The following is an 11,642-nucleotide window of genomic DNA, read 5'->3' as shown; positions in this document are numbered from 1 at the left end:
GCTGCCCGGGGACCCGGGCCGGCTCGCCGGGGAAGGGGGAGAGGGGCTGCTCGGGTCCTTTTTTTGGCTGCCGTGGCCCGGGCGGGGGGAAAGGCAACCGCGCTCGGGCAAGGTCTGCGCACCCGTAAAGGAGTATTTAACGAGTTCCACTGGTTGTGGGGGCGGCAAAGGAAATGTCGTTTGATTGTTTTCCTCCTCCGAGGGCAGAAAAGGGGCAGGCGCCATAGCCGGTAGCCACAGCGCGTTCTGTATGGGCTGTAAGGAACAGCAGTCCCCGATGCGGGTCCAGAGGAGGCCACGGACGTGATCAGAGGGCTGGAGCTCCTCTGCTGGGAGGACAGGCCGAGATTTGGGGTTGTTCAGCCTGGAGAAGAGAAGGCTCCGAGGAGACCTTACAGCCCCTTCCAGTCCCTAAAGGGGCTCCAGGAGAGCTGGGGAGGGACTCTCGATCAGGGAGGGGAGTGATGGGAGGAGGGGTAACGGTTTTAAACTGAAAGAGGGGAGATTTAGATTAGATATTGGGAAGAAATTCTTTACTGCGAGGGTGGTTGGCCCAGGTTGCCCCGAGAAGCTGTGGCTGCCCCATCCCTGGAGGTGTTCAAGGCCAGGTTGGACAGGGCTTGGAGCAACCTGGGCTGGGGGGAGGTGGCCCTGCCCGGGGCAGGGGGGTAGGACTGGATGAGTTTTAAGGTCCCTTCCAACCTAAAGCATTCTATGGTTCTGTGTAGGAGACAAGGAGCATGTTAGAGCAAATCCAGTTTCATAGGTTAAGCACCTAGGGCTCAGGCTTCTCCAAAACTGATGTGGGAACCCAGGGTGTTTTTAGGCACTGGTTCTTCCAGGAGGAGGGGAAAAGGCACCTGCTCTGCAGCAGACACACCAGTTCTGCACAGATCCGCTGCTTTGGCTTATCGTGCAGCAGATCCCCTCCAGGACAGTAGAGAACTTCATGGCTTGGTCTCCCTTCCACCCCCTCACTTGTCAAGGTCCTTTTTTTTTTTTGAGAATAAACTTTCATTTCCTCTATTTTCTTGAGGAAAAAAAACTATTTTGGATAGAATAGATTATAAATATCAAGCCATATTCCATGCTTCTCCAATCTAGATGATAAAAATGAAGAGGTAAGTCAGACACTTTCTTCAGGGGAAGATGCCACCTCAAGCCAGGTGTAAGAACTCTCCTCCACTGCTGCATTCCACCTCCATTTGAGCAGGGCGAGTTGGCTGGGACAAGGACAACTGAGAACAAAGCAAACCCAAACCTACGAAATAAAACCCACACAGGAAACACTGCTTCAAAATTTCTATATTATTTTACTTTTAAGCAACAGTCCAGCTTTGTGAAATTACAACACACACTTTAAAGGATGAGATTTTCACCTCATGGTCAAGCACCAGCATGATCATGCACAGCATTGAGTCAGTTGTAAAAAAAATGCCCTGTAATTTTTTATTTATATGATCCACTCCACCTTCACTGAATAAAGTCTGAATAAATCCCCTCCTAGCATTAGGCCAGGCGGCTCTGGTCATCAGCCCTCTATTTGGCACATACCCTGCTTCATAGTAGTCCAGTATCAAGATTATTTTATTATTTTTTTTTAAAGGCAGCATGGTGTACACTAACCACTTTATGATTTATATGGCACAGCAGGGCCCAAGGCATTTACCACATGCAGTCAATGAAGACTTTTAGATCTCCAAATCCCACATGTGGAGGATGGGACTGCTCTTGCTGATTGTTTGCTGGCCTGTTTAACCAGGATTCTAGACCCTTGTAAAGCTAAGGGGTTCTAAAAAAATCTCAGTACAAAAACCCTCTAAGCACACTTAGAACCAATCTACTCTCCTTTGAATTACATTACTATACTTCATAAAGCTTTCCCTCGAGTCTATCACTAGAAAACACTCATGTCACTTCCAGTAGATCTGGGGGAAACACAGGACAGAAGTGGAAAAAAAACCTTGATCTCAAAAAAAAAAAAAAAGATGGAGTACATAAAGTGCTTCTTTTTAATGAAAGAAATTCGAGATGTACAGTCAGGCTCAAGTTGTGCAGTTCACAAGCATGGGGGAAAGGAACAGACACGAGTTCAAAACAGTCAGGAAGGGAAAGGTTTAACCGAGGACTAGGCTGGACTTGCCACCGGGTGGATTTCTCCTGGACGGTGCAGGTGCTGGTGCTACTGGGCTAGGAACAGGTGCAGCAGGCAGGGATTTTTCTTCATTCTGACCTGGGGCAGCTTCTACATCAGCCTCAGTGTTTTCTAGAAGAAAAGAAGCTTTTAAAGTGTTTGATGTGGATGATGAAAGCCAGATGTTTTCACTGGCCTAGACAGAAGATCAGCTCCTCTTAAGTTTTCTCCAGGCTTACAGACACACTCAGTGCTGCTGCAACCTGCTGGCAGGACGCACTCCAGCCCTCCAAAGTGTTTTTCGGATGAACTCTCATGCCTTACACTTCAGTTTCAGGCATTCAAGAGTCCCACTCACTCAGCTATTAGAGGACTCCAGCAATTTATTAATTTTTTTAAATGACCAGCAGCTTCAGTGCTAAGTCTTGTACATATCAGTCAGCACATGACTATGACAATTGTAACTCAGTTCTGAGCAGGTGCTGGAAACCAAGTCACAGGAGCACCGGTACTTGTAAGCAAGAGCTCAGATTCAAACTGCATTCCCAATTTCGTAACCAGAGCAAAGAGGATCTGACAGACACTTCTGAGGCTTCACACAGAACAGAGTGGGGGATAGCCATGCATGGGTAGGCTCCGATTGTTATGTTCCCTGGAAAGCACGTGATAGTTTAATCTATTTTAAATACTTCTGAATGACAAGTGAAGACAGGACACAAAAGGAATTCTTCACAGGAAGCACTTTAGATACTGTAGCAAATAACTAATGTATCTGCTTCATTGACAATTAATTCATTAGCACAGCAAGTACATTAGCACCTCACATTTTCATAGATTAACACAATCACTTATGAGCCAAGGGCCCAAATTGGCACCAAGTAGCCCCCGGGTATTTGGTGGGGTGAGGGGAGTGGAGCTTCACTGCCAGCTCTGTGGAGATGAACTTCATCTGTTTTTAACAGACCCCTTAGTTTCACCTAATGATCACCAGTTCTTGCTTTGGAGGATTCAGGGAACAGCTGCACATTCACCTTAACCTCCATCTTCATGACTTAGTAAGTCTTGATTGTATTATTCCCACCCCACCCCCCCCCGCCCCAGCCTTGTCTTCAACTGAAGAGACACGCAGCTATTTTAGTCTCTCCTTATAAGGCAGTTGTGGCACCTCCTTACCTTTCCCATTACCTTCCTTTGCCCGTGTTTACCTCTACTACGACCTTCTGGTCTTTCCATTTCAAGGACTGTATACACAATTCAAGATGCAGGCATATCATTGTTTACAGAGGCAAAACAATGTCCTGTTTCCCATTCTCTTCCTGATGATACTCAACATTTTGCTGGTGCCCCCAAATATTACAGAGAACTTTCAGTAATAAGACCGGAGGCAGATCCTGGGAGTTAACTGCTGCGCAGCGCCAAACACAAGACTGGCATGGTTTAGGTGTCAGGTGTTGTCTCCCCCACCCCCCACCCCCCGACGCATTACCTTGTAACTTACTTATACAAAGATTATCTTGCCACCTTTTTACCTGCCTGCCTTATTTAGTTGAGTCCTTCTGACAGTGAGATTTTCTCACCATCAGCACAATTTCATTACTTGAAAGAGCTAATATCACCAACAAAATTGGAGACTTCACTGTTCATTACCTTTCCAGGTCACGGATGAAGGCACTGAATAAAACTAGCTGCAGCGTCACTTCCCACGGCTCATTTTCCCCACCTGAAAAGCAATGCCTAAGCCCTACCCTTTGCCTCCTATTCTTCAGCTACCTTCCTCTCTATAGAAGCAGCTTTCCTCCAATCTTGTGGCAACTCAGTTTATTATTTTTTTAAATAATCTTCAATGCAGAATTTCATCAGAAACACTGAAAACCCACTCATGTCCACCAACCCCCCCGTATCCATGCTTGTAATAATCTCCATGAACTCCAGCAGCTTCGTATAGTCTCCATGCAATCAGAAACGATCTACAATATAGAGTCTCTGCTGTATTCATTAACCCACAGGCATATCTGAACAAAAGAGTTCATACGAAGTTTTAAGCTTGAAGTTTCTGTAGCTCATGCGTACCACCGCCTGCTTACTCAGCAAACCGAGAACCACTGTGGCCATGCCCCCTGTTCATACGGCGCTGAATGCTCCATTGTCTGTGCCTTCAGCAGACAGCCCCAGTGCTGGGCAGTACGCATGATGATCATCTGTCCACCAAATGCCAGACTCCACCTTCCTGTGTCTCATGTAAAGTCAGTCACTGGTGACAGTCAACCGAGTGCTGTCCAGTTCTCCTTAAGCTAGTCACGTTCATTAAGAACACAGCGCAAACTATATCACAAAAGAAACAAGAATTACTATCACAGGAGACTTTGGGGAAGTCTCTACAGCATTTGGAGGCTCATGTAGCCAGCTGACATACACATTAGTACTTCCCACATAATCAAGTTATAGATAAGTTTGCTAACCTAATAACTGAAGTGGTAAATGCAACAGGATCAGATCAAATGTTAAAGTTCTTTCCCTTCAGAAGATCAGAAAGGGTATAATCTCTGAAACAGCTTTCTACTGAGTATACTGCAAACCATGGGAAACTTTAATGCACACAAAGGAACAACAGGAAAAAAACAGAAGCAAGAACACCGCTGCAAAAGCAACAAGTTTCTTCCCCTAGACAGACGTGATTAAACAAATACACGTACCCCACCTGACACCTACTTGGGGTTTTATCATCAGTTACATACAGAAAATGATTTCCAAATTCAGAACAAACATTTTTTTAATGATGAAAAGTTATTAAGAATCTACTTATGCTGTGAACTCGTAAGCAGACAGCTTTTATTTGGAGGCATACTCATTCAGTCCTTTTTAAACCTCGGAGACAGCTCTACAACATCAAGTATAAAATCACATGTGAGATGGGTGGGATGTTCACCAGCTCATGTCTGCCACCTCCCACAGCAGGAATATCAAGTGGCGGAGCGACACAGCTAGCTCAACAAGATGTGCTCCATTAAGCTATGATACCCAAAGTTATCAACATTATAAATTAATTTAACAATTCATTAAAACTTTCACTAGCTACTACAGACACCACGTCCAGGAAGCATTAACTTTCTACTCCTTCCTAAGTACCATCAGTGGAAGTTTAACATTCAAATATTTGCCTGTCATTTTTATTTCACCTTGACCACCTTCAAAAATTTAATTTTTAGTCATGGCCACAACAGTAGACAACCCTAGTAACACTTTTTTTTTTTTTTTAAACCGCCTCCCAGCATACATTTACTTAGTACTTGATAAGAACTTCCTTCACTGTCACCTACCAGAAACAAACCAAAAGCCAACAAGTATGACACCTGTGAAAATGGGAACTTGTTCCAAGAGTCAGGAATATCATTTTATACCTAAAGTTTCAGTCAGCCGCTGCTAACCCAGGCAGCCCTATTTCTGCTTCCTCCAATCCCATCTCTTCTCGCCCCGCCGCTGCTCACAGGCTCTCATCCGACCCCGCGGCGAGCTGGTTTTAACAAGTACCAGGAAAAGCAGCAGAGCCCTTGGATCAGTTTACTCCCATTATCAAACCACATCCTCCTACTCCAGGCATAAACTCTAAATGCCTACAGTGCTAATTAAGACCAGACAGACATGGGAAAGAAATACTAAAGAACCCTGTATAGTTTGATTAGAAGCCGCCCGCTAAAGCAGCAAGCTATTTTGGGAACAGATACCACTTAGGAGGTAGTTAAAAAACATCCTGGAAAAACTCTCACCCTCCCAGCAGAAGTCTTTTCAGGACATGGAACTGCTAATGGCTTTAGCGATCTCCCACAACTCTCAGGTGTTGAAAGTAGCACTTAGAAAGTACCCGGTCAACATACAAATTCCTCTCATCAGGAAGTAAGCTATTCTTAAGGCGAATCTTACAATGGAGAGATTTCCAGCCTCAGAGCTAGAAAAAACACTTGAAGTTTAACATGCACACTGCTAGGGGAAGCACCTCTGTTTACATGAAGTTTGCAGTATGTATATGAACTTCCTTGGCAAAAATCAGAATTTAAAAAGCGACAGGAACTTAAAAGCTAGTTAATACAGACACTTTCAGATGCAGTAGCTGTTTTCGATTATTTCTGTGAATGTAGTGTTTCCTGTATGAGAAGACAACAGGAAAGAGAAATTGCTGAACTAAAATCCACAACGTTGACTGTATTATTTAATTATAAGCTACTACAACAGCAGTACAGTCTTTCAATCGCTGAACTCTTTGCAAGATGGTATCCACCTTGCCTTCTAGTACTTAAAACAAATCTTGACACCAACCGCTGCTGGCAAAATAAATGAACACGTCTGTTCTCATTTTCAAGCTGATGACCAACAGGCACTCTGCCATTTCGTTCCATATCCACCCTTCCACTAAGATAGTCAGGTCACTTTATTAATTTGATGGATTCAAGGGACAAACCCAAGCTGCCTCTCTCCCAACACATGACCATTTATATATCCTATATCCTCTTCCATTTCAAAAGTGCCTAACTGCAAAAGGCTTTTACTAGAAGAGTCCGAATGAGTTACTCACCAGAAGTTTCAACACCACCATCTCCTCCCTAGAAGAGAAAGAAACACATTATATCTGACACTTCACAGTAAGTTTTCCCCCTCCAGAGAGGGTATTTAGTACTCCATGTTATGACCAGGGTGGTCAGGCACACTGCTCTATCTATAGCAACACTTTCTGAGTGACAGACCCAATGAAGCACTTTTAGACCAGTAACACACTCTCAGGGACAGATACCAGAGTGGCACAGTGGCTTCTGCATACGTATTTCTGCAGACTAATATGATGGGTTTGTAAGCAACAATTCTTACAGTGACTAATTTAATCTCATCAGCTACTTATTTACCTAACATCCTTTTTAAAGTTTGAACAGATACTACTGAAGAAATCCTGACGACCTGTAACACGTGGCGTACTTGTTATACCCACACTGTGACGGACGTGGGTGAGCAACAGCACTTTATTATAAACAGCATCCTTCATGAGGCAGCACTGACAGTAACCAGAACACGGGAGTTGCTGAGCATTGTAAGCAACTAGCAATAGTTCAGTGTCCCCTCCTTTTACCAAGCAACTCTTTCCAACATCAAACATTTATCGATAGCATAGCCAAGAGATTTTGCTCTATGCAGGATATTTAACTGCATTTGTGAAATATAGATCAGGTGGTTTGGTGTTTGTTTGTTTGTTTTTTTGCAAGGTTACTGATAAAGTTTCCTTCACTACATAAACAGCTAAACATTCTTTTCATACTGGAACTGTTCACAGGCCGCAGCTTGACACAAAGGTACAGAAAGGCTTCCAGCAGCAGCTAAGGCTCCTGAATGGCAGGAGGTTTTTCATGAATTTAACGTTGTTAATTACACAGTGAAACTGCAGTCATCAGCATGTAAACACACAGGAACTCACGCAAATACATTGCCCTAAGTCTCAGACTGGGCTACAGTACATCAGCTCCAGCTTCTGCTTTTTGTAGCTGTAACTACTGCATAAAATTAAAGTATTCCGCATTGGAAGAATCTGTTTGCAAAGCTAAGAACCACAGTATTTAATACAATTAAGTAGAAAATAGAATTAGACTAAAGAGTTTATTTTTGTTTTCTGTGGTAGCAGCTATAAATTTAATCTCACTTATATTTGCTAAATTGGAACAAGACATTTTCTGCAACAAAGAACAATTTCATGGCTCAAAGCGCCTATTAATAATAAAAATGGGTTAAAGTGATGATCAATGCCAATTATCAAAATAAAACTTGCTATTTAAAACCCATGAGGCAAAAGGTATCTGCCACAGCATTTGAGATCAACAATTTACCTACCAGGATCTTTTCAGAAAACCTAAAGCTGAAGAGCTTTAAAGAACAAGGTTTCTTTTTTGCCTCTCTAGAATTTGTTTATGCAAGTGCAGTCTATCCTAGGTTCCTGTTTTTCAAAGTTCAGAGAAATTGTTACTCTTCATCCTGGTTTTCCCATTAAATGGTATCATACAGCAAGCAAAACCCATGTTAACACTACAAAACATGCTCCATATTGCTACCAAGCTGTTTACATAAAAAGTGATGGTATTATTAAAGACAGTAACAGAAATAAAACAAGCATTAATGCTACTGAGTGCTTGTTGGGATGTGAAACCAAGTCCTTTCACAGTCAAGAGGATCCACAGAGTTTGCTATAGGTAACTATTGTTTGCAAAATCTGTTAAAACACACAATTACACACATGTGTGAAGCTAGATTTCACACCGCTTCATTCCTGTCTCATAAATAAGAAGAGTTAAGAGCTCTAGAAAGTAGTCCTTTTAGAAAAATCCAGCCCTCCATCAACATACTGTAAGACTATCACTTGGAAAACAGAGACCTTCAGGAAAAGAACAGATTCAAATCCTACAATGCTTCCAACTGTGTGAACATCAGTGATAAAGCAACCACACACAGAGCATGAATTGTCCCATTATCAGGCTCTTCGCAGTTAATGTACTGACCTTGGGATCTACAAAGTCTCCGCAGTTTGCATCAGTTGAGTTTCTTCTTTGTGGTCCAGATGATTCACAGTCTTCTCTGATTTCACCTGGCTTAGTCCCTACAACAGAGATTGATTCTAATCAGATTGCACAATAAACTTACTGGGAAAGCAGATAATAAATCATCACAGTTTTGGGGGGGTTTGGCCATTTTGGGGGTTGTTTGTTTGTTTTTTTAATTTAAAGCTTTACAATACTAAGATGTCCTGGTCCTTTAGATGCTGTCTTTCCAATCACTGTCTTAAAACAGCATCTTGTGCAGTCGAGAGTGCCATTTAAACAGATGGAAACTGTGTTTGGAAAAGTGTTCCCAAGGCCACCCATACTGGAAGTGCTCTGCTGAAATGGAAGCTTAATCCCAGCTACGAGTACAACGCAAAGCTAAACTTCCTTTTATTAATCAAGACCAATCAGTGCTACTCCAAATACTAAGACACAAGTTCACCTTACTGTGACTTGATTAACTTGGAGAAATCGCATCCAAAATACAATTCTCTGCTTGCAATATCTACACCCAAAGCTTGCATAAAAAAAACCCTCCGGAAGCAATTCAAAATGAGAAATAAAAAATCCCACGCAAGCAGACATCATTTATAGCCCTACACTACCAAGTAGGGAGCAAATTCTAGTTTCCACACTGAGCCACCGGTAGCCTCAAGCTGATAGAAAAAATGAATTAACGCATGTCAGCAGATCTGGAAACAAAGCACTACGACGTTCTTACCCGAGGATTTAGCCCAGGAAGGTGGGTTTTCTTCAGGAGTTCCAAAGATGCTGGATGCCATTTTGTTCCTTCGCACGGGTTGTTCTTTTGGTTCGTCAAAACCCAAGGAAAAGTTGGATCCACCACCAGGAGGACGCAGCACTCTGCAGAGAGAGTCAGCTTTAAAACCTTGCGTGTACCATTACAATTACTAAGCTGCACTCCAACACATAAAACAAGACTATTAAGCCAAGAGATCATTGTTGGCTCTTGTAACAGGCAGTCATACAGGCTAAATTCTGTCCAAACAGAAACCACGCGAGATGACTGTATTATGCTTTTAACAAGTGACACAGACTGTCATGTCTTCAGTGCATAACTTGAATTACAAAGGCAAGCTGCCTGCCAGCGTTCAATCCAGGCACTGTATCTCCACTGCTCTTCTCTTTAGCAACACCTACAAAAATAAAATACTCCTGTACTCGTGCCCTTGCTTCACTTGGTGTCATCAAGAACTGCTGCTGCTACCAGTCTTCAGTCTGAGCCAATTAAAAAAAAAAAAAACACTAAAAAAAGCACGTGGGCATGTCAAATCCCAGCTTTTTTAGGAGAACACTGTGAAGGCTAACATTAATCTTCAAACTGGCAGCCCAGCAAAGACTAAAATTTGGCATATGAGCCAAAGTACCGGTTGCATCACTGATGACTCGGGGCTGCAGCCTTTATCTACATTTGTTTCATTGGAAAAACCCTCAAGTCTGCAGCATGCTACTGGACTGAACTTAAAAGGTGCAACTAAACAGTTTTAAGTTAGACTATAATTAGGAGACACACGTGTCCAAAGCTCCAAATCTATAACCTAAATCAGACACAAAAGAAGGCTGTCTGGTACTTCACGAGCTATATTATGGTCTGCTTTCCAACTTGCAGAAATTAACCAAAATTAACAACAACAAAATAAATCTTGAAATGTAAAATTTCTTCGGATCTTATTTTCTTACTCATGAAATCTTTTCAAGGCTCATATGTTAGCTGGGGAAGCTAGAGAAAGCCAGGAGAATAAAAACGCATAAGGCCATATGAGCACTGTCACAACCCCCAGGGAGATGTGCGTACACCAACAGAACTGGGCTTTCAATACATCCAGTACTCTGAAATGACGACCAGAACAAGTGAGGAAAGGTGCACGCTTCATGTTCTTTTCAAGTAATTTAATAAATTAAAGTTCAAACTTCACAACAAAAAACAGTACACTGCTCGTAAATGCACCAAACCTTGGAATTCCACACAAAGAACATGTCTGATTTTACATGTCATCACCACTGGTAATAGCATTCAGATCTTTTGAGACTTTATGCCTATAACATTCCAGATGCAACACAAAAAGACTTCTCTAGCCTACAGAGCTCAAACACCACCATGGCAAGAAAAATTCACAAAGGTGTTTGGCACGGACAATTAGTGTTACTTAACTAGAAAAGTACTTTTCCTTACAAAATTCTTCTCCAAATATCTAATTACTAATGCTCAGCTGCCAACCAGAGGATCCCAATAGACTGTATGTTTTAAGAATCCAAGAACATTTTTATGACTTGCTTTGTCTCCTTTATGAATTAAGAGGTTGTGAATTGCTCCATTATCTCCCCCCCCCCCCCCCTCCCCCGAGGAAATGTCCTTGCATAAAAGGTTTTCTTTCTTCGTTACATCTGTTGCAGTTACTAATCTGAAGAACAGTTTGTTCAAAGGAGGACTTGCTCTCACATTCTAGATCACCTTTCTTTTACCAGAGCAGTGAAAACAGTACTCTCTTAACGGCACCACAGTTTCCACTGACAGACTTAATGAAATTAACAGAAGAGGCAATTCAAGGAAAAAAAAAAAAAAAAAAGACATCACTCAATTCAATAAAGAAGAATGATCGCTCTTGCCAACCTCAGCTAGAGGCTGACAGATCAGAAGCCACTCAAAGTCTTGAGATGTTGTAACATGCTTCATCAAAGCTACATTTAACACTTAAAGCAATGAACTGCTCTTAAAATTGCACCTGATACCCAGTGATGCATATGGAAAATTCATCCACAGCTCCATCCAGGAAGCACTCCTGGGAAGGACAGGGTTTTTTGATTTTTTTTTTTTGCTTTGTTTTAAAATCACCCCAAAAGGCAAACAGGAAGCAAAAACCTGACAGAAAAAAGACACGATGGCTTGAGGGGGAGGGAGGAAGACACGATGCTCCCCA

General features: G+C 42.4%; 2 protein-coding genes across 2 annotated transcripts in view; both read right to left on the bottom strand.

Moving 5' to 3' along the window:
* NT5C (5', 3'-nucleotidase, cytosolic) overlaps positions 1-225 on the bottom strand; it is a 6,484-nt gene extending 6,259 nt beyond the window's left edge. Inside the window, exon 1 of the mRNA XM_009879989.1 lies at positions 151-225. Within this exon, the coding sequence (XP_009878291.1) occupies positions 151-225 (75 nt within the window). The remainder of the gene's footprint in view (positions 1-150) is intronic.
* Positions 226-1,287: 1,062 nt separating this feature from the next.
* On the bottom strand, positions 1,288-9,563 carry HN1 (hematological and neurological expressed 1). The gene is made up of 3 exons (XM_009879520.1): positions 9,425-9,563; positions 8,658-8,759; positions 1,288-2,281 (listed from the first exon to the last, which is right to left on the bottom strand). Exons 1-3 carry the CDS (start codon positions 9,483-9,485, stop codon positions 2,118-2,120), a joined length of 327 nt encoding a protein of 108 aa, XP_009877822.1. The 5' UTR covers positions 9,486-9,563; the 3' UTR covers positions 1,288-2,117.
* Positions 9,564-11,642: the final 2,079 nt, after the last annotated feature.

The sequence above is a fragment of the Charadrius vociferus genome, unplaced genomic scaffold (assembly GCF_000708025.1).
Source record: "Charadrius vociferus isolate BGI_N301 unplaced genomic scaffold, ASM70802v2 scaffold260, whole genome shotgun sequence".
Taxonomy (NCBI): Eukaryota; Metazoa; Chordata; class Aves; order Charadriiformes; family Charadriidae; genus Charadrius; species Charadrius vociferus.
Note: the sequence above shows the minus strand (reverse complement) of the source record. Positions and strands in the feature narration are given on the sequence as shown.

Coding starts and splice junctions, on each gene's coding strand:
- HN1 (XM_009879520.1), bottom strand. CDS start 9,485: ATGGCATCCAGCATCTTTGGAACTCCTGAAGAAAACCCACCTTCCTGG. Junction 8,760..9,424: donor TTCCTGGGCTAAATCCTCGG/GTAAGAACGTCG, acceptor TCTCTGTTGTAG/GGACTAAGCCAGGTGAAATC. Junction 2,282..8,657: donor CTTTGTAGATCCCAAGGTCA/GTACATTAACTG, acceptor ACACTTTAAAAG/CTTCTTTTCTTCTAGAAAAC.